This window comes from Saccostrea cucullata, unplaced genomic scaffold (genome assembly GCF_032062105.1).
Source record: "Saccostrea cucullata isolate Sc308-1 unplaced genomic scaffold, CSIRO_AGI_Scuc_v1 ctg2385, whole genome shotgun sequence".
In the NCBI taxonomy this organism is placed as follows: Eukaryota; Metazoa; Mollusca; class Bivalvia; order Ostreida; family Ostreidae; genus Saccostrea; species Saccostrea cuccullata.
The window spans coordinates 6,754-26,873 of record NW_026935795.1 but is presented as its reverse complement, the minus strand read 5'-3'; the positions used below and the strand labels follow the sequence as shown (position 1 = coordinate 26,873).

Sequence of the window (20,120 nt, the reverse complement as noted above, 5' to 3'; positions counted from 1 at the left end):
TAGTGATTTTTTTTGTTTATGAAGAGAAATGTTAAAAACATCAAGCGCCCGTGAATTCAAAGGATTTTTATAGTTATAAATATTGTTAAATGGACTAAACTTCTTTTGACTTTGAACAAAGTACCTTGTTGTTGGACAAGAACGAAAAATTACTTCACCTCCTCTACAGATTCAAAAGTTACTCAATGAAATCATCAGATGCAGCATTCAAATGAAAACATGCATACAACTAAGCAAATAGTAAATAACAAGTTTATTACTTCTAAACAAACTGTAGGATACAAAAAGGAATTCCATTTTTGAAATAAAACAAATATACATTATAATAATGTGGTGCATATCTCTTATCATATCACAGACCATTTTAGTTGTTTTTTTGTTTTTTTTTTTTTTGTTTTTGGTAATTTGTTTGTTTGTTGTTTAAAAATAGTTATCAAATTTTGAAACAACACATCATTTTATAAAATGCATGTACCCACTCAATAAACACACCAAGCAAATTGACATTTGTGTTGATTAGAATGAAATATACCTATAAAATCCTTATAATCCATATATCTATAAGTTTTTTGAAAAAAAATAATCAATAAAAGAAAGACATGAGATTGATTCTCTTTTTTTTTAATTTGTCAGAAAACAAACAAGACAACCTTTTCATTCTAGGTCACTGAGTATTAATATTTTAAAGGAATGAAACTATACATGTAGAAATATATGTTAATCTTGATATAATAAACAATTCTTAATATACATGTACATTACAATTAATACTTTCTTAAAAATTGAAAATTACATTAATAATCTTACTAGAATAAGCAATTTTTATTGCTGCCACACCCCAATTTATTCAAAATCTCACCAAGTATTTGCACAAGTCACAACACTTTGATTCCCACAACAAGTCTGTACAGTTAAATTCCAAGCCTATGTAACATTCTGATAATCTGAGGCATCACAAAATCTATTCCAATAATAACCACCACAAAAGACATCAGTGGAGTCATGAGTTGTCTCTGTGTTATATCTCCAATCCTGTCACACAGGTTCTTTATTCCAGGAATGGAGAAATTCAGTGTCTGAGATTTGTGTTCAAACTGAGCACAGGCATCGACCATCTGCTGCCCATCAAAAGGCGGAGTAAGGATCCAATATAGGAGTACAGCGATGACCAAACCCTTACAAGCGAAGGCCAGGACATTGATGACGGAGTTGTCTACATGTGGGGGAGGGTCTCTCAGTGGGAGGTCAGCATCACGGGGTGGATCCTGCTGAGACTGGGGAGTGGTAGAGGGACCTTTGCGAAGTGTGGCATGGTTTTGTAGAACTTTAATTCCAACATCACAAACCTAGAAATTTTAAACAATACTTAATTTTTGCATTGCATACTTACATCTGATTGACAGTGCTTGGAAAAAAAGAATTTTAACGATAAAATAAGGCCTTAACATTATATTACCTGTCTCATAAAAGACAGAATTGGTACATCTAGTGCAGGGTACACTTGATTCCAACGAGAATGCCCTGTTTCTTTATCATAGTCATCACAATAGTTTGTACACAGAAGGAAGCGGTTCTCTGGAAGGCCAAGCTTTGAACAAAAATCTTTCTTCTTTGTCAAGTATGCTTCTTCATCATGTATTTTGTCTTTCTGTGTTAGCACACCAAATAATGGAATGACTGCAAATAACATTTAACAGAGTTAACATTTAGCAAAAACTTTTACTATGTGGACATCAAGTGTTCCAAAGTAATTGTCCAGATGATGCATATTACATTGTTTAAAGTTTAGGATAAACCATGAGGAATGAAACAAGTGGTTAGACATTAATCTGTTAATTCACCAAGAATACGATTTTCAATCCTTACTCAGGTAAACTAAATACACTGAATGTACCAGAAATTCTGAATATTACCTTAAGGCAATTTGGTTTCAGGGATGCTATTTTGTTTTATTTTGTTTTCTTTACTGAGAGATTTTGAACACCTCATAATATCTCATCAGCCTTTACCTCTTTCCTCTTTCTGTGCCACCTGAACCACAGCATCCATAAGATTTTGTGGAAGAACTGTAGTTGTCGAAGTAACAAAAATCAGGCAGTCAACTTTTAGTGCCTCCTCATTCTTGTAATATTCACCCTTCATTCCTTCTAGCCCTTTATCTCTGAAAGAAAGTCAAAATACTCATCATTAATTTTCAAAGGACTCTGCAATTGAGTAAGATTGTGTGCTTATATCCAATACTGTATAGTATACAGGGAAATTTTTGCCCACGTTTTATTTTCGCATTCTAATTTGGATTGCTAAAATTTCTGCACATATAATAAATATATATGGTGACAAAGGATCACCTTGACTGCAGCCCCTCTAAATGTTAATTCTATCAGAGAGATTACCACCTTGGTTTATTGCAGATGCAATATCTGTATTAAAAAGGGATACCCACTTCTTAATTGAGGGACCAAAGTTAAAAAAGTTGAGTGTGCCTTGTATAAAGCTCCATGAAAGTGTATCAGAAGCTTTTTCAAAATCAATAAGTAGTAAAAATCCAGGTATATTTTCTTCCTCAGTGTAATGCATTATGTCATAAATTAACCTGGTGTTTTTTCATATGTATTGGAGGTGAAGACTGTTTGATCTTCATTAATTATCTTATCTAAATAGCGTTTATTCCACAGAGCCAAAATGAATTTGAACTACCTTATATATATTGGATTCCGAAACTTCTTTCGAATCCTTACAAACAAAGATAGGTTCCAGTAAATGTTCAACCAAGCCTCTTTCGTTACTCCTCACTAAGATAGTGACAGTAGTGAAGGAAAAACTTCAAGAGTACTGTGCAACTATATATTCAAGAAGTGGTGTGAATCAGATGTGGATACTAAAAAATTCTAAATAACTTTTCGACAATTTGAAATCACAAGACTTTACAAAAATCAACAGCTTAAAAACTTACGACTTTTCAACTTTATACACAACAATTCCCAATGACAAATTAAAATCCAGGCTTTTTGATATTGACAGCTGCTTCTTCAATAAAAATGGAACTCGTAAGTTTACTTACCTCATCATTGGTCATTTGCAAAATTATTTTGTTTAAACAGATTCTGATTGCACAAATAAGTACACTTCATAAAAACATTTTGCTTCTCTAAAATTTCTGTTTGGTCATAAATAACATTTTCATAATTATCTTCTAATCTTGTTATGATCTTACAAGTAAAGTTTCTAGATTCTGATGAACAAAAGTAATTTGATGGTTTTTCACCTTCTTCAACCCATGTTGCTCTACTTCTGATATATGAACCTTGTAACTTATGTTTTTGAATTTTTTTCCAATTCATGCTTTTTACTACATAATTCATCAATATTATTTTCACAAACATTTTCTTCCAATATCCTGATATCTTCTATTACAGTTGTAATTCTTTCTCCTTATTTTCCTTTTTCTTTTTATGTAAGTTGCATAGGATATAGTTTTACCCCTTATTTCAAAGAGCAGAGTTTCAAGAATTAATTGATCATTTATAGTGCATGATCTACTTATATTAAATTTTTATTTCAATCATAGACTTATTAAGGGTTTCCCATAGCAAAACATGGACTTTGCCATTCTTGGTCTTTATTCAGTGTTGATAAAGGACTTTATTCCTTACGTCAATATTTTTAGTAAAAGTCACTGAGCACAGATCTGATCAGGCTCAATATTTTAATATAATGTGTAGAATAATATCAATGAAATATGTGAATATTGTTCCTGAGCAAACTTGTGCTCTATAATTTTTAAAGCTAAAATTGTTGAAATTTTGTCCATTATGTCCTCTTTCTAAAAATTGATTTAAGGTCGGACTAGTTTGTGATGTCATAAAAACAAAAATTGTCAATAAACTACATTGAAACTATAATATGTTCTGTTAATTTATATTTCTCATAAAATTTCTGGAATTCAGTACTTTTCAAGAATTTTTCAAAATTTGACTTTTGTGGGGGCAAAGATATGCAATATACCGCATATAGTTCTTTCATCTTATTCTACATAGTAATCTGGCGTTTAGATAAAAACTTACGAGTATATTTTCAAAGCATCTCTTAACTTGTGTTCATGTGGAATCAAGCCAAACAAAATGTATCTGAGCAGTTCTTTTATATCCGCCGTGGATTGGTTTTCAAATCCATTCATGTCAATCAGTGTCGGGTACGGATATTCCTTCTGTCTTGCTGAGTCCAAGTACTCATCTTTTGCTGTCCTTTTAGATAAAAAAAATAGTTAATTAATTCAATTCTTTATTGGCACTAAAGCACATATTTATATACAGAAATGTGTTGTTAGCCATATACATGTATTGCAAAATATTATACTATTGTAAAAGCTTGTTTCTAATATCAAAACAGTCTCTGATATATAAACAGATTTGTTTCGTAGATATAAAGTTATGTGGATTAAGCAAACAAGATAAGTTATTAACATCTAGTAACCTTGAATACTTTTTTCTGACATTTTTATACACAGGACAATCAAGTAAAAAATGTTTTTCATCTTCAACAATAGTTTTACATTGGAAACAAAATCTATTTTCTCTAGGAATGACAGGATTACAGTATCTACCTGTTTCTACGTACAACTTATGTGCACTTATTCTTAACTTGGAAAGATAAGATAATACAATGTAAATTCTTATGAAGTGGAAAACACAAGTATGGTTGGATTTCCAGTTTCTTAATCTTAGCATCATAGTTGAATAATGTACTATAAAATGACAGCTTACCGCATTGAGTATTGTTAATGTGTTGGAGTTCAGAAAAAAATTTATTTTCAAAGAAATTTTTAAGTTTAGGACTAAAAGTTTTAAAATCTGTGTCAAAGTTAAAATCTAACATCTTCTGTATTGATTTTATACAACTTTGCCAACATTTTTTATTTTCACTGGCCAATCGAGTATCTTCCAAGTAAGCATTCTTGAGTAAGACATTGCAATTATTATTTGTTTTTGTTAACTTTTCCAATCTGGAATAATATTTAAAAACAAGCTGGTAAATTTTGGTATATACAGGGAAAACACCTAATTCAATTTTAGTTGCTAAATTTGATGCTTTATTATGGACACCTAAGATGTTTTTTAAGATAAAATTTTGGATTTTTTCAAAAGGAGTTTTATCAAAATTATTGGGATTTGTATTAAAATCAGAGATCCAAATTTCTGAAGAGTATGTTAAAATTGGAACAATAATTGATTCATATAGCTTTAACCACAAGCTGGGAGAGAGATTTGAGCCAAAGGGTAGTTTATGCTTTAAGGCAAAATAAGCTTTTCGGGCTCTGGCAGCAAGGTCATCACAAGCATGTTTTAAATTGCCATTTGATTGTAAAAATATACCAAGATATTTGTACTTATCAGTAATACTTATATTATTATTGTTATAATAAAATGCATAATATTTCTTTATTTTTCTGGTAGAGCAAATCATAACCTTTGTTTTTTCTAAGTTTACATGCAACTTCCATTCTATACAATATCTTGAAATACTGTCAATACAACTTTGGAGACCTTCAGCTGACTCTGATAATAAAACAAGATCATCAGCAAAAAATAAGTGATTAAAAGTTAAATCACCTAAACATACAGGGTAAGTCATAACTTTATCAAAATAATTTTCAAAGTCGTCAACAAAAATATTAAATAAAGTAGGACTTAAATTGTCCCCTTGTTTAACTCCTAATGTAGTATCAAAAAACTCACTATAATAATTTCCCTGTCTTACAGCACATTTTGTAGTAGAGTACATATGTTTTATAATATTGAAAAAATTTCCACCAATACCTTTTTTTAAAATCTTATACATAAGAGCTGGTCTATATACAGTATCAAAAGCTTTGGAGAAATCAACAAAGCACAAAAATAATTCTTTCTTTTTATTAAACAGGTACTTGTTCATTAAAGTTTTGAGGATGAAAACATTACCTGTTGTACGATATCCTTTCCGAAATCCTGCCTGAAAACAACTTAACAACCCTTCTGATTCTAAATAATTATTAAGTCGGGTTAGAAGGAGTCTATTAAAAAGTTTACCGAGGCAACTTGTTACACTTAATCCTCTATAATTATTGCAATTTCCTGGATCTCCAGATTTATACAAAGTTGTGATTAAAGAGAGGTTCCATAATTCTGGCATTCTGCCATTCTGAAGAATTTTATTAAAAAGTTTAACCAGTATAGGCATGAAAATATTAGAACTAATTTTAATAAATTCGTTTGGAATAAGATCTAAACCAGAGCTTTTTCCAGATTTCAAGCTCGATATTCCTATTTGCACTTCTTTAGGTGTAAATAGAAAGTCTAGGGGTTTGTTTTTGTCAACTTCACAATTAATATCCAAACCTATGCCATGTTCGTTAGAATTTAATAGAGTATGAAAATGGTCAACCCATTGAGATATTTTAATGGGTGACTCTGCCTCAACCTGATTTTGCATGTTTGACTTTAAAGAATTCCAAAATTTTTTTGTACATTTTGGGTTCAGTTCATTAATAGTGTTAGCTACAGTTTTATAGAAACCAGATTTTAATTGCTTACACATTTTATGGAATTGTTTTTTAGCTTGTGAAAATGCTTGAAGTAAATAATAATTATTTGGTGATTTTTGAAGTTTTTTACCAAGATTTCTAACCTCCCTTCTCAGCATTAAGCAGTTATTTGACATCCATTCTTTCTTAGGTTTGATATGTTTTGTACGTCTATAATTTCTTTTGTTATATCCTCTAAAATTCACAGTTTTGAAACCTGCTTCAGTATAAATTGTTGTTAGTTTTTGGACTAATGCATCAATATCTGAGTAATTTTCATCATCCAAGTCTGTATAAAGATTCATAATACTAGTTGTTGATTCTGGTTCAACTAAGGCTTGGATATATTTGTTTTTACAGTCTTCTGACCACAAGAAATTACCACCAATAGGGTTACAATTTTCTTCAAGATCATTCTGGAGTTTTAAATATGGCTTCTCTAATCTTAAACTAGTAGAAATAATACAGTGATCAGTTAAAAAAAAAGTTTTGGTATATTTGTTGTAACTTGGTATTTTCTACCCACCTCCTTTTCATAAGAAGAAAATCAACTTACTTACCATGCTTACAAGTATTTTTCCCTTAACCATATAAATGATGCTGTTTAGGTAATAGTTGAACATGCATTTTTAATTACTTTCAATTGAAGATGTTTTAAAGAAATCATGACAATATGTACCAAGAGGATTTTCAACGATATTGAAACTAATGTAATCGATTCCGAACACATACTTGATAAGATGACACGTTCCTTGCATCGCTTCCCCACCGATGCACGCGACTTTGGTCCGCTCTCGCCAGCACTTGGAGGAAAAACTGGCTATGATAGAGTTAACGAATGACGATTTGCCGACACCCGATGGCCCTATGATGGCAACATTCTTTGGAACAAAGTATTCCTCTAAACGTTCCTCGAGCAACTTTATCTCTCTTTCTTTTTGTTGTAGATCAATAGCTTCTGGAGTCGCAGCAGACATGTTGCAAATTAAAGCTTCTAGACACAAATTTGTGTGAAGAAAGTGATGGCCGACTTTTTCTTGACTTAGGGTTTTATGTTCCCTGGATAAACTTAAACTTAAACTGTCAATGCTCCAAATAAAAAGAACATTGATCGATTGGATTTTCCTGCTTTACTTCGTTTAGATTTCTACTTTCGGTTTGTTAAAAGAACAAATTACGAATATCGATCCCGATCCACAGGCGATTCGAATATGCAGATATGGGGTACCCCCAATCGCAACTTCTTGGGCCTTTCCGACTAGCGGAAAAACGACCTTTTAAGGCGGACAGAATGCCTATAGCGCTACAGATAAGAAGTGAAAAATTTAATCTCAATTATATCCTAATTTTATTTCATCTAATATTAAAGTATAGTTAATGTAAAATCTCTATAATTTACAAAAATCTCACAGAGACTGAAATTATTTGCCAAAAGAACAAAAACGATCATTTTTTCATACTGTAACAAAAATTTTTAATATGAGTGGGTGTTCGCTCCGTTTTTTGAAAGATAATCCTAAAAGTTTGTAATAAAATAAATATTTTTTGGTTTACAAAAAAATGGAGCGAAGACCCACTATACCTTAAAAGTACACTTTTATGACAAAACATTCGCATCTTTCCGATAAATACTTCAAGTCCATTAAGTCAAGGGTCATATTACAAACATGATTTAAGCCATTAATCATCATGCGCTATGTAGCATAGTTGTTAGCGCGATAGTCTCAAAGCAGTATGATACTTCGGTATTTTGTTGCTGGGGTTCGATTCCCACGTATACCATCTAATATTTTTATAAATGAAATTTTTTGAAGAGATTTATTTTCTCTCGGAAAATGTTTTTTTTTTCTCATAATTTCATAAATTTCAATAATGAGAAGTAAATTTAAATAACCAATTTAAATATCTACGGAAGCCCGTTGAGGCCAGTCCAGGGAAAGAAATATTTTTTATTGCGATTAATCGCAAAACTTTGCTTTTAATCGCAATAGTTATTGCGTTTAAACGCAAAAATTTGCGTTTAGTCACAAAAATCATTGCGTTTAAACGCAAAACACTTTGCGTTTAATCGCAAAAGATAATATTTTTGCGTTTAATCGCAATAATTATTGCGTGTAATCGTAATAATGTTTGCGTTTAAACGCAATAATATTGCGATTAAACGCAATGCTTTTGCGATTAAACGCAATAATTATTGTGTTAATATTGCGTTTAAATGCAATAATATTGCCATTAAACGCAATAATTTTTTTTTGCATTTATACGCAATGATAATCTTTGTATTTAAAAGCAATCATTTCTATTGATCTCTGAAGAGTGCAATGGATCCACGCTAATATTTGTTGTTTTTTTTTTTTGCCCCGTGGGGATCCGGGTAAGAATAGGTCCTCAGTACCCCCTTGCTTGTCGTAAAAGATGACTAAATGGGGCGGTCCTTCGGATGAGACTGTATAAACCGAGGCCCCGTACCTGCGTGTCACAGCAGGTGTGGTACGATAAAGATCCCTCCCTGCTCATGGGCCGTAAGTGCCGAGCATAGGCCCAAATTTGCAGCCCTTCACCGGCAATGGTTACGTCTCCATATCAGTGAAAAATTCTGGAGAGGGACGTTAAACAGTATACAATCAATCAATCAATCAATCTTTTTTCTTTTGTACATTAATCTAAAAGGAGAATTGTGTATTGTTAAGCTTTATAGAATCAGATTCCTCTGAACAAGCATTTTCTGAATGGTTAAATCATGGTAAGGACTTAAAGAAGAGAAAGAAGTGTCGGTCTGTTAAAACAAAGACAACCTTAGAAAGAAACAAAGCTTTAGCATGCAAAACTATGCAAACAATTTTAAAGGAATTTCGAAATAAAAGACTAGAAAAGAAATAATGATGGATAAAATATCACTCCACGTTGCGGTCACAAAGTTTACATCATGTACCTTTATAAAGGGCTTAAGGAAACGACTGATGAAATGTTTAGACTTATGTATATGTACATGTAGATGTATATTCACAACCTTTCCTTTGATCACATACAGTAAACACGAGAACACGATAATTTAGGAGATGGAATCATATGAAATCAAAAATAAATCAAATGAAAACAGATTGATCGATGTGTACCACCAAATTGATATGGCTATTAATACCACTGAAACATTCTTAATTTGCTGTGATACCTACGGAATTGATTAATGCGTTAAAAAAAAGGGTTGGATTCTAAAAGGTTTAAGAAACTTTGGTTGTTTACTTAGGATGCCATTGGTAAACTTCAAATCTCACAAACTGCAACATTTAGCAACAAGACACAGAACCAGTCGGTTCTTCTTTAAAGAATCAAACCGTAGTATTCATAATAATTTTTGGCTAGCCGATGTTTGATTTCAAACTACAGCACTGAATCATTGTGTTTAAATTCAAAATAAATCCTTAAATGTAAGGATAATTGCGATAAAATGCAAAGAGTATTGCATTTAAATGCATATAATTATTGCAATTAAACGCAAAAAAATATTGCGATTAAACGCAAAAAATTATTGCCATTAAACGCAATAATTATTGCGTTTAATCGCAATATTATTGCGTTTAAACGCAAAAATTATTGCGATTGAAAGCAAAAATTATTGCGATTAAATGCAATTATTATTACGATTAAACGCAAAAATATTATTGCGTTTAAACGCAATTATTGCGTTTTATTGCAAAAGATTGCGATTTAACGCAAAGTGTTTTGCGTTTAAACGCAATGATTATTGCGATTAAACGCAAATGTTTGCGTTTAAACGCATAATTATTGCAATTAAACGCAAAGCTTTGCGATTAAACGCAATAATAATTGTGTTTAAACGCAATTAAAAATATTTTTTCTCTGAACTGGCCTCAACAGGCTTCCGTAAATATCAAATGTGATTGCTTAAATATCTGACGCTATAGGCATTCTGTCCGCCTTATCCTCCATCATCTTTGGCAAAAAGTACATTAGTTGTTATATTTTTGTTGGCAAGGACGCTGCTCATTTTTGATGCCCATTATATAATTTTTTAGCACTGAAATTCCCCTGCTCATTTGTCAATAAAACAGACATTGGTGGCCGACAACGATACTTATTTCAGTGAATATACATTTGGGATTCTTAACGAGTTTTACCACAGCTTTAATGAAGCGTTCAATTTCACTCTAGTTTACTGATTCTTTACCATTCATTTTTAAAGCAGTGTTTCGAATAGCCCTTGTTTTCCAGCTTCTTACAATGAAACTGTGTGATGAAAAGTGGTCACATAAATTGTACATGTTATAAAGAACTGCGAACAATAGTATTGTTCTCCCGCCTACCTCCAAGTCAATTTTCAGAAGTTAACATATTCGATGAATTTTTAATGTTATTTCACAAATTCATACCAAAGCTTTTTGTGTGATATGCGCGGGGGGGGGGGGGGGGGGGGGGGGGACATATGTCTATTGACAAAAAACGATAAAAATGCTTATTTTCCACCAATTTCAAAGCTATTTACAACTGCAACGTTATATTTTATTGATATATTTATGTTTTATTTATTTGCCTAAAACATAAGAAAAGATACAAGGAACATTTAATCATATCCAAGACTATTTCAAAATATGGTGATGCTTGAAACTCCGATTTCAATGGAAAATATTGTCTATCCCCCTTTTTTCAAGAGCTGGAATTATGGATAATTTACTGTTAAGCGCTGGTATTCAGACAATTCATCAATTACCATTGAACTGTTCTTTGTATTAAACAAAGATTTTATGGCCAATTTGCTATTCATATTGAAATAAATGGTTCCAAAATGTAGGCGGGAAACGAGTGTTAGCGTGCGTATTTCTTCAATAAAGATTCAAAAATGCGAAAAAACCAATTTTAATGTCATATGATATCTGTATTGTATGTCATACAGATCAGGACATTATTCATAGAACAGCCCTCGAACGAATGGAAATAATCAATACGTCGTCGATGTATCTCAAAATCGAGTTGAAGACCACAGCAAATGTTTTCTTCCTTTCGCACAAAAGATTTTGAACAAATTCTGTTTCATAGAAATTGGTACCCATGGAAATTTCAGCAGACTGTTGGAAAACCCGGTCTCCAAAAACCACATAGATATTGTTAGTCAGAAACTCAAGAATTTTTTAAATATCAACTTCAGAGTACTTTTATGTACAATCAGAATGTTTTTTAACAAAATAATTTTGCAAATGACAATGTGAGTAAATTTACGAGCTCCATATTTATTGAAAAAGCAGCTGTGACTGATCTCAAAATGCCTGGTCTTTAAATTTGATTTATTGTTAATCAATGATTTCAAGACCACCTTGGTAGCCCTCTCCCGACCGACAGACTAAAATGGCCCGACTCAAAGCTTCTCTTTGCATTCAGGGCACGATATTTTTTTTTCCTCTAATCACGTCAACAAATGGTTGAAATAACTGGGAAAAAAATTCTCTCCTATATACTGACCAAATTTTATCCTGAGTCGCGAGAGGGCAAGGGAACATTATTTAAAAGATGGCCTAATTCGTGTTTCAAATTTTCCAAATGTTCTTGAAATTTTTGGTATTCACATCTGATTTACACCACTTCCCTAATATGTTGTTACAGAGTACTCTACTTCACTACTGTTAATGTTTTGGTGAGGAGTAAAAAAGAGGCTATGTAGAACATTTATTTGGAATCCGCCATGTAACTTAGTTTGTTATGATTTTTAGCTCACCTTCAAGGACAAATGAAAGTAATTTGAGATTTATAAGGGTACTGCTTTAAAGTCTTTAAAGGATACGCCGGGTTATTTTAGTATAGTTCTTTCCACAAATGGCGTTTTCAACTCTCAAAACAGGGATCCACACTATATCTCCAGTCTCTTCTGAGATAAATTTGAATTTGCAAAAACGTGCGAACTTGCATCCTTTCTGGCAAACCTATGTTTATGCCTCTAAATTATAAAAGTATAACTCTGATCGCGCAAACATGTGCCCTTCAGGACTAATAAGTAAACCCTTACTATTCGAGTTGTCTTTATGGGAATGCTCCGAAGCTTTGATAGCAATAAGCATTTTATCAATCACCCAGTACCATTTTAGACGACTGACTTTCTTCTACCTTTCTTTGTTTTTAAACCAAGGCAAGCTACTGATATATAAATTCATGCTACAGGAATTTCAACAAGCATGTTGCAATTAAGCATTTTTAAGTATTCTCGATCCTTGTCACCTGATCCCACGCATTTCTATGGGATTCGTGCTTATTTCCTATTCACATATTTGTTTTGTTTGAATTTTTTAAAAACCGATTTCCCATTTCATTATCCTGGAAAAACATATAATATTCAAGCAGAAACTTCATAATGACCTCGCAAATTTGATATACTGTTGATGTTCAAACACCAAAAAGATTTCCAATCGTACTTTACTCTGCTGAGACGCCATACAGTAAATAGCAACATCCATCTTTTTTCAATGGGGTATAAGAAAAATTGTACTCCAGTTTGGCATTCCATAAATTCTATGGTCATATTAAGAAGTAATAGATTATCAAAATTTTATTTCATGCAGGACTGCAGTAGTATGAGTAGTATGGTCATTGTAAACATGCATAAGTTATCAAATAACACGGATGGGCACATATTCAGATCTCAATTAATTAATATATGCATTATTTTACAATTGAGAGACAATTAAATGGACAACTTCTGGGAATTTTTTTTATCTAATACTAGTACATGTATATTAAATAAATCACATATGCATTTTTTTCAGTAAAAATACACCTGCTTTTATGTGTAAATGGATGTCTGGCTTCACTCATGTTTACATATCTTGGTTAACTACCCAAAGTATGACACTGTAAATGTATAAGCACTTTATGCTAAAGGGACACAGAAGCAGTATTTCTTGTACATCAAGTAAATCTCTGAAGATAATAAATTAAATACAAATATAAATATTAAATAAATGACTCTTAGAGTACATTGTCAGAACTGCTCTCTGGGCTCTATCTCCTCAGTTCGCGGCATGGAGGCGCTAGGTAACACCAGCCTCTTCATCTTCTCGTAGCTGGACTCCTTGGTAATTGGTCGATAGTCGTTCTCGTCTGGCGGCTTTTTGTTGGAGATTTTTGGGGGGTTGACGACGTTTGGGGGATCTGCTGGGTGAAGTTCCTCTTTTTTGTCCTTCGGTAAGGGCGGTTTTAGTGGATTTCCATGCCGATCTGTAGTGGTAAATATTTCCAAGGAGTCGCTGCTCTTTTCTCTTCCTGAAGCCCCGACTGAATTCATCTTAGCGTCCGTGACTTGTCTGGCCATTACGACTCGAATCTGTTGTAAAATAAAAGGACATAGTTGGAGTTTGTAAGAATATAAATTATAAATCTTCAAACTAATAAAAAAGTGAATGAAAATGAGTAAAAGTAACTAATTGATTCCATTAAGTTCTTAACTTGCAAAAATTTTCATCCTTATTGCTGCAGTCAAATTCTGTATGGCTACTGATAGATAAGTTGATGTTACAGAGATTTCAACAATCTCGTTTAAAGTCGGCATTCAGTGAAATCTATAGTCGATATTGACTTTGTTAGTAATATAATCTATCATTGGGTCGTATTTCGGCTGACCTGTATCATATCACTTGTTAAACTTTTGTTTTTGTACTAAATATGACTATAAGGAATGTTCCGTCTACTCGGTTGATACATAGGACTTACGGCGGGTGTGACCAGTCAACAGGGGATGAATCAGTTTGTATTGACATCTGACAGATAGCAATAACATGTGATATGTGATGACATTAAGCGAGTTTGAAATTAATTGTCATCTCCCTCGGGAGATGACACATTAAGATTGTATGCCGGAAGTGAAGTCCTAGTGTAAGCCTCCATTAATCTTTCGGGAGTCCTCGATGTTTTACAGAGTTCCAAGTAGCTTGTAAACTGGTTTTCTTTTAGAAGAACTAGCTTAGGAGTGTGTGATCTACTTTCGGTTTAGGCCTATTTGAAAGCCAAGGAAAATTCAGAAAAGAAGTACGATGCTTATAAATATCTATAGTTTCGGTGTGTCGTATATATATTGATCCTCAGTACTATGCCTTTTTAAATGGGTAAGCCACACAAGGAGAATTGAGAATGACGTGATTTCTATATATAGATTTGTTGACGGGAAGGGAAAACTGATTAGATTCTGCAAAAAATGAACGAAGAGTGGTCAACGCTAATTTTATGTTAATTTTTTAGTCTGTAATTGGGTTTATTAAATTAATTCCTGTCAAACTTTAATGATTAGCTGCTTTTAAATGATTGATAATTATTGTTGATAATTCCGTATTAAGAAAATATAGTTCAAGGAAAGTATTTAAATTTAAGGACAGATGATACAAACAAATTTTTTCTTTGAAAAAGATTTAATATCATATCACAAGTTTAGAAATGTGGATGGTTCTTAGAATTTTTTCTCCTAAGAACTGAAATATGAAAAAGACTTGGAAAATATTAGTAATATTTCAATGAAAAAACAAATATAGACAAATCACATTCAGTAAAGGTTAACAGGTGACAATACTTTTCAAAATATGTTATTTTGGTGCTAAAAGTGTAATATAAAGTTAAGAAAAATATACCAAGCCAGGTGAATTTTACTAGGAAAAGCTGAATGGTAAAAATCAGCCTATGTGATATTGCTAATATTTTGTCATTTTGATCTTCCTCTTAAAATTCACCTGGCTTGGTATATTTTTCTAATGTTTATTTTACACTTTTAGCGCCAAGATAACATATTCTGAAATTTATTTCCACCTGTAAACCTTTACTGAATGTGATTTGTCTATATTTGTTTTTTTATTGAAATATTACTAATATTTTCCAAGACTATTTCATTTTCCAGTTCTTCAGAGAAAAAAATTATAAGAACCATCCACTTTTCTAAACTTGTGACATGATATTAAATCTTTTTCAAAGAAAAAATTTGTTTGTATCATCTGTCCTTAAGTAAATTGTAAACACCCAGAACCACAAAGACCGCTAAAATGAAATTCACCAAAAATCGCCTTGGGTGCTCTCGCAGACGTCCATGCTTTCCATATATATAGTGCGGCCAAAAGAAACTGCGTACTTTACTGTGGAGTTTGCTGAATAAGTCATTTGGGAACTTCAGGTGTAATAATCCATATATTCATTGCATTAAAATATCCCCCTTTCTGTTTTATTTCTTTGACATTATTGATACCAAAGAGATGACATTTCAGGCTTTCTGGAAAGCCAAACTTGTGATACCATTGAGTCTGTTAGTCTGCTCCCGATTGTTTGAATGGACTTTAATAATATTCGTTATCCCATTTATTATACCTCTACTGATTTTTTTCCTATATAAAAATTAGGTAGTAAGTGAGAATAATTCCCTTGAAATCACTGTAAATGAATTAATCCCCTTGCGCTAGTCATATGAGCTAATCCCTGCTTTGGAAGCTAATTCCCAATTATCTGTATTCTCTAGATTTTACTTTTTTATCGGTATAATATGTTAATGGACTAATCCCCGTGCTTTAGCCAAGTGAGCTAATCCCCGCTCTGAAAATCTTTTCCCCCGACTTTTGAAATTCTCTTTTTTTTACTTATGTATCGGTATAATAAAGCAGTTAAAAAGGCTATCATTGAGGGAGTTAGCAAGATTCCAGTTCCTCTCGACCAGGTCTATTTCCGGGAAAGTCCTGGACTTGGGGAACTGGAATCTTGCTAAGTTCCTCAACGATATACTTTAACTGTATAATACATGTATTTTATTATATGTTGTATTGATGTTATGTATCAGTAGCTAGTGTGATATTAGCTGACGTGCAAGTTCAGCCCGTGATATATCAGCTTAAGTGTAGTATCGTGTATGATTAAAGCTGATGAAGGATATGGAGATAACGAACGGTATTTAATTTCAGTAATGTAGTTGTCTGTATGGTAGTTATGGAAGTGTATAATTGCCTGCCTGGTTACAGTTAACATTATACTTGTAGATATGGTTAAAGTTTAAGTGTATGCTTGTTTAGGTGATTACAATTAACACATATTCGTATTTGGGTGGTAACAGTTGGTGTGTATAATTCTTTAAATGTGGTTACACTTGACGTGTACACTCGTTGTAAACCTAAAATTTTTACTTGTTTTTTGTCGTAACAAAAACTTGTATACTTATTTATGAAAAATATGGAGATAACGAACAGTATTCATGATCAAAAAAACATTACAAAATAGGAGCAGAGCAAACACCGACCTCCAAAACATCAGAGGTGGAATCAGGTGTCATGGAGGAGTGAGCATCCCCTGCTGACCGGTCACACCTGTGCTCCTTGTCATGATGGGAAATAACAGGAAAATCCGTCCTCAATTCAGTGTATAAAAATGAACTGATAATTAGTATGAAAAACGTCAGTCAGCATTTGACTCAATGACAAACTGTATTTGCTGTCAAGGTCATTGTATCGACCATGATGAAATGATGACTTTAAACAAGACTGCTGATATTCTTGTTTCATAAACTTGTTTGTCAATAATTTACCTCGTTTTAGAAAGTGTTCATACGTAGATCATGCTCTTGCGTATCGAATTAACTGAGATATATAAACTCTGTATGCAGGTGATGAAGGTACATTGCTCCATATAAGTAAGGGAAGCTGACAATTAAAAAGTTAAAATCATCACGTTTATCATAGAGCTTGGTTGTTAGATTACCATTGGCGCCTTTTTAAAGTAAAATATGAAAAAGATATGTCAGACACTGTGGTATCTTTTATCTCAAGCTCACCAGGATATATCTTATCGACATAATAATGGAAATTACCATTGTTTATTGACAATACGTCGTCGATATATCTATATGCCGAGTTGAAGGCCACAGCAAGTGTTTTCTTCTTTTCATGCATAAGATTTTGGACAAACTCTGCTTCATATGAATACATGTGGCAACATTTGAAACTTGTATTCTTAATTGTTCCTGCGGTAGCAGTTGACGTGTATATTTGTTTTATGTGGTAACACTTAGAGTTGACATTTGTTTGAGTAACCATGTATGCCCAAAATTAACTTGTATACTTTTTCATGTTTGCTTTGTACCTGCTATGCCCTTTTGATGTTATGAGGGTTTTTCAAGGAGGGGACTTATATACTTGCCTGTGTGGTCCTGATTGGAGCGCAGCAGCAACAAATGGAAGCAGAAGCAATGGCGAAGATCAGCTCATTGAAGGAAAAGAAAGCAATAAGAATAGGCACCATCCAGCGATAGGAATCAGGCTCTAATTCGTGACGCTAAAATCAGAAAAGAGACAAATTTAAAGCCTAAAAAAGATTCTACTGTGAATATGTATTTAAAAATAAATCCTTATGTTCAATCACTATTAAAATACATGTAGAGAGAAATGTTTACTCGTCTATTATACATTACTAGTATTTTTGTATTGGCCCACAGTTTTTTGTATAATTCTGATATTGCGACATGATTTAATTCTTACCAGGATGGCCATAACGATATTAAGGATACAACACACAGGGGCAAACAACGCGGAACAAAGGATGCTAAGCACCAAAAACGTCATTTTCTGGAAATAAAATACATTTCATATTTACCAGCTTTGCCGCTTTTAATACGGGTGTTTGCTGAATCAGTTATAAAGTACGTACAATGTAAGCATATTTCTGCCATATCTGATGTTTTACACTGGAGTTTGTAAATAATTTTATCCCCTTTGAGGCGTCAGCGGGTTTTACTAGGATTACATATAATCTTTTAGTAGCATGAATATGATTGGAAATCAATTTAAAGTTACTTGTAACGGTCAATTGTACTCTAATTCCAACATTTAACTCGTTAACTGAGGACAGTGTCACCACAAAACCTGTTTTATCTTTATTTTAAACATGTGTTTTTCAACCATTGCAAGAAAAAACTGCCTTTTATATGCATAAGGTTTTTTAAATAACCCTATATTTCATTGATAAACACAATATTTCCTATAAAAGAAAAATTCCCAAATAATATGTAGTGATCTTATACTAAACTGACAGACCTATTTATTGCAGGAAACAGTCAAGATTTGAGCATAAACAATGCTATCAAATTTTATTAAATGCAACTGGACAATTCAAAATGAAAAAGGAATTGCTATGATAGAATTTTCTCATTTAAGGAAACCGTTCAAAGACGTTGTAATTTGTCACACCTGATAAAGTGGAATAGATTTAGGATGATCTCTGTGGAAACAAGAACGAGATTGTTATAGCAATAAAGCTAAATTTAATAAAACCTGCAGAAATTTATCTCTGGAGTTTGGTAGGAATTTAAACGAGATCGATATGGATATGTTGTGCAATTTCGAAAGTAATTTCGATAATGTTCACTTCATGCAATTTGAAGCCCATTCAGGTTGCTTATCATACAATCTTGCATAATCGGGAGACAGAGACTAGAAATTCCAATTTCTTTGCATCAAATAAAGGGAATACACATATCATACAAATATATAAACAACCAGTTGTAGGATTTAGTTGTTTAAATTAAATAAAATTTGATGAACCAAAATATGCATAAAATGTATCTTACAAATACTTACAAAATAGTTTAAATTGGACTTATTTCTTTTATTCATACAAGCTGCCATACAACCAGCAACGCTGAACTGCAAGAAAGATTTTATTCTCTGAGAAGCATATACAAATTATTCAAAGTTAATAAGGTGTTGGTTGTATAGCATATTTTGAAATCTGTTATCGATTCTAACATAAAATATCTCCTATTATCTTTAGCATTCTTTTGCCATAGAAAAGTATCAAATAAAATTTAGGCACAAAACTTTCTTACCCAGAGGCCGCACCAGATCGGGGAGGAGGTTATTGTTAGCGTCATCAGCGTGGTATCTCCCGCCATTACCAACTCGTCGTCAAGGAAGAGATACAGGAATATATCCAGCAGCCCCAGGACCAGACACGTGACACCCAGGCCGATCTGTACGGCCCCCAGGGCTTTAATGGCGGAGTAGGGGAAGTTCTCTATGTCGGTGGTTTCCACGCCGTCTATTTCTGTGTACCGCAGTTTAGACTTCTCCGCCATTGTAGTCAGGTATTAGTCCAACTGCTCTGAGTCTCTTGTAATAAAATTAACAAGTTCGATATTCAGTCATTTGAAATTTAGATTTATATGAACATCTTCTAACAGCATGGAAAAGGCAATGATGCAAACAAAATTAGATCTCCTCCGGTGCAATTTAATGGGAAAAACTATTCCAAGACGTCAATTTCATTAAAATGTTACTTTTTTACTCAGATTGATCTTATCTGGAGAAGTGACAACCTTCAATATTGATGAAGGAATTAAATCTTCATATATATCAAAGCGATGTGTGAACATCTTCAATCTTTAGTTTAAAAAAATGAACTTATTGTAGACTTGTTTAATTTTACTACGTAATTTACATTTTTTTTTATTTTAGTTACCCGAGTATATATTTTTGTATTGTATTTTTTTCTCATTTTTTTTTCATTTTTCATATTTTTTCTTAAATTTGTATTGTGTAATTTCCAT

At 32.6% G+C, this 20,120-nt stretch overlaps 2 protein-coding genes across 2 annotated transcripts in view; both read right to left on the bottom strand.

Moving 5' to 3' along the window:
• Window positions 1–7,630, bottom strand: part of LOC134243785 (uncharacterized) — a 41,017-nt gene extending 33,387 nt beyond the window's left edge. Inside the window, exons 1-5 of the mRNA XM_062726020.1 lie at window positions 7,292–7,630; window positions 4,065–4,244; window positions 2,010–2,161; window positions 1,457–1,677; window positions 808–1,346 (exon numbers count right to left, since the gene is read on the bottom strand). Coding sequence (XP_062582004.1) covers window positions 912–1,346; window positions 1,457–1,677; window positions 2,010–2,161; window positions 4,065–4,244; window positions 7,292–7,536 — 1,233 coding nt within the window. The 5' untranslated portion in view covers window positions 7,537–7,630 and the 3' untranslated portion in view covers window positions 808–911. The remainder of the gene's footprint in view (window positions 1–807; window positions 1,347–1,456; window positions 1,678–2,009; window positions 2,162–4,064; window positions 4,245–7,291) is intronic.
• A 5,784-nt stretch (window positions 7,631–13,414) lies between these two features.
• LOC134243783 (uncharacterized) lies at window positions 13,415–19,787 on the bottom strand. The gene is made up of 5 exons (XM_062726019.1): window positions 19,401–19,787; window positions 19,153–19,218; window positions 18,055–18,141; window positions 17,717–17,851; window positions 13,415–13,886 (listed from the first exon to the last, which is right to left on the bottom strand). The coding sequence occupies exons 1-5, from the start codon at window positions 19,647–19,649 to the stop codon at window positions 13,545–13,547; spliced, it is 879 nt and encodes a 292-aa protein (XP_062582003.1). The 5' UTR covers window positions 19,650–19,787; the 3' UTR covers window positions 13,415–13,544.
• Window positions 19,788–20,120: the final 333 nt, after the last annotated feature.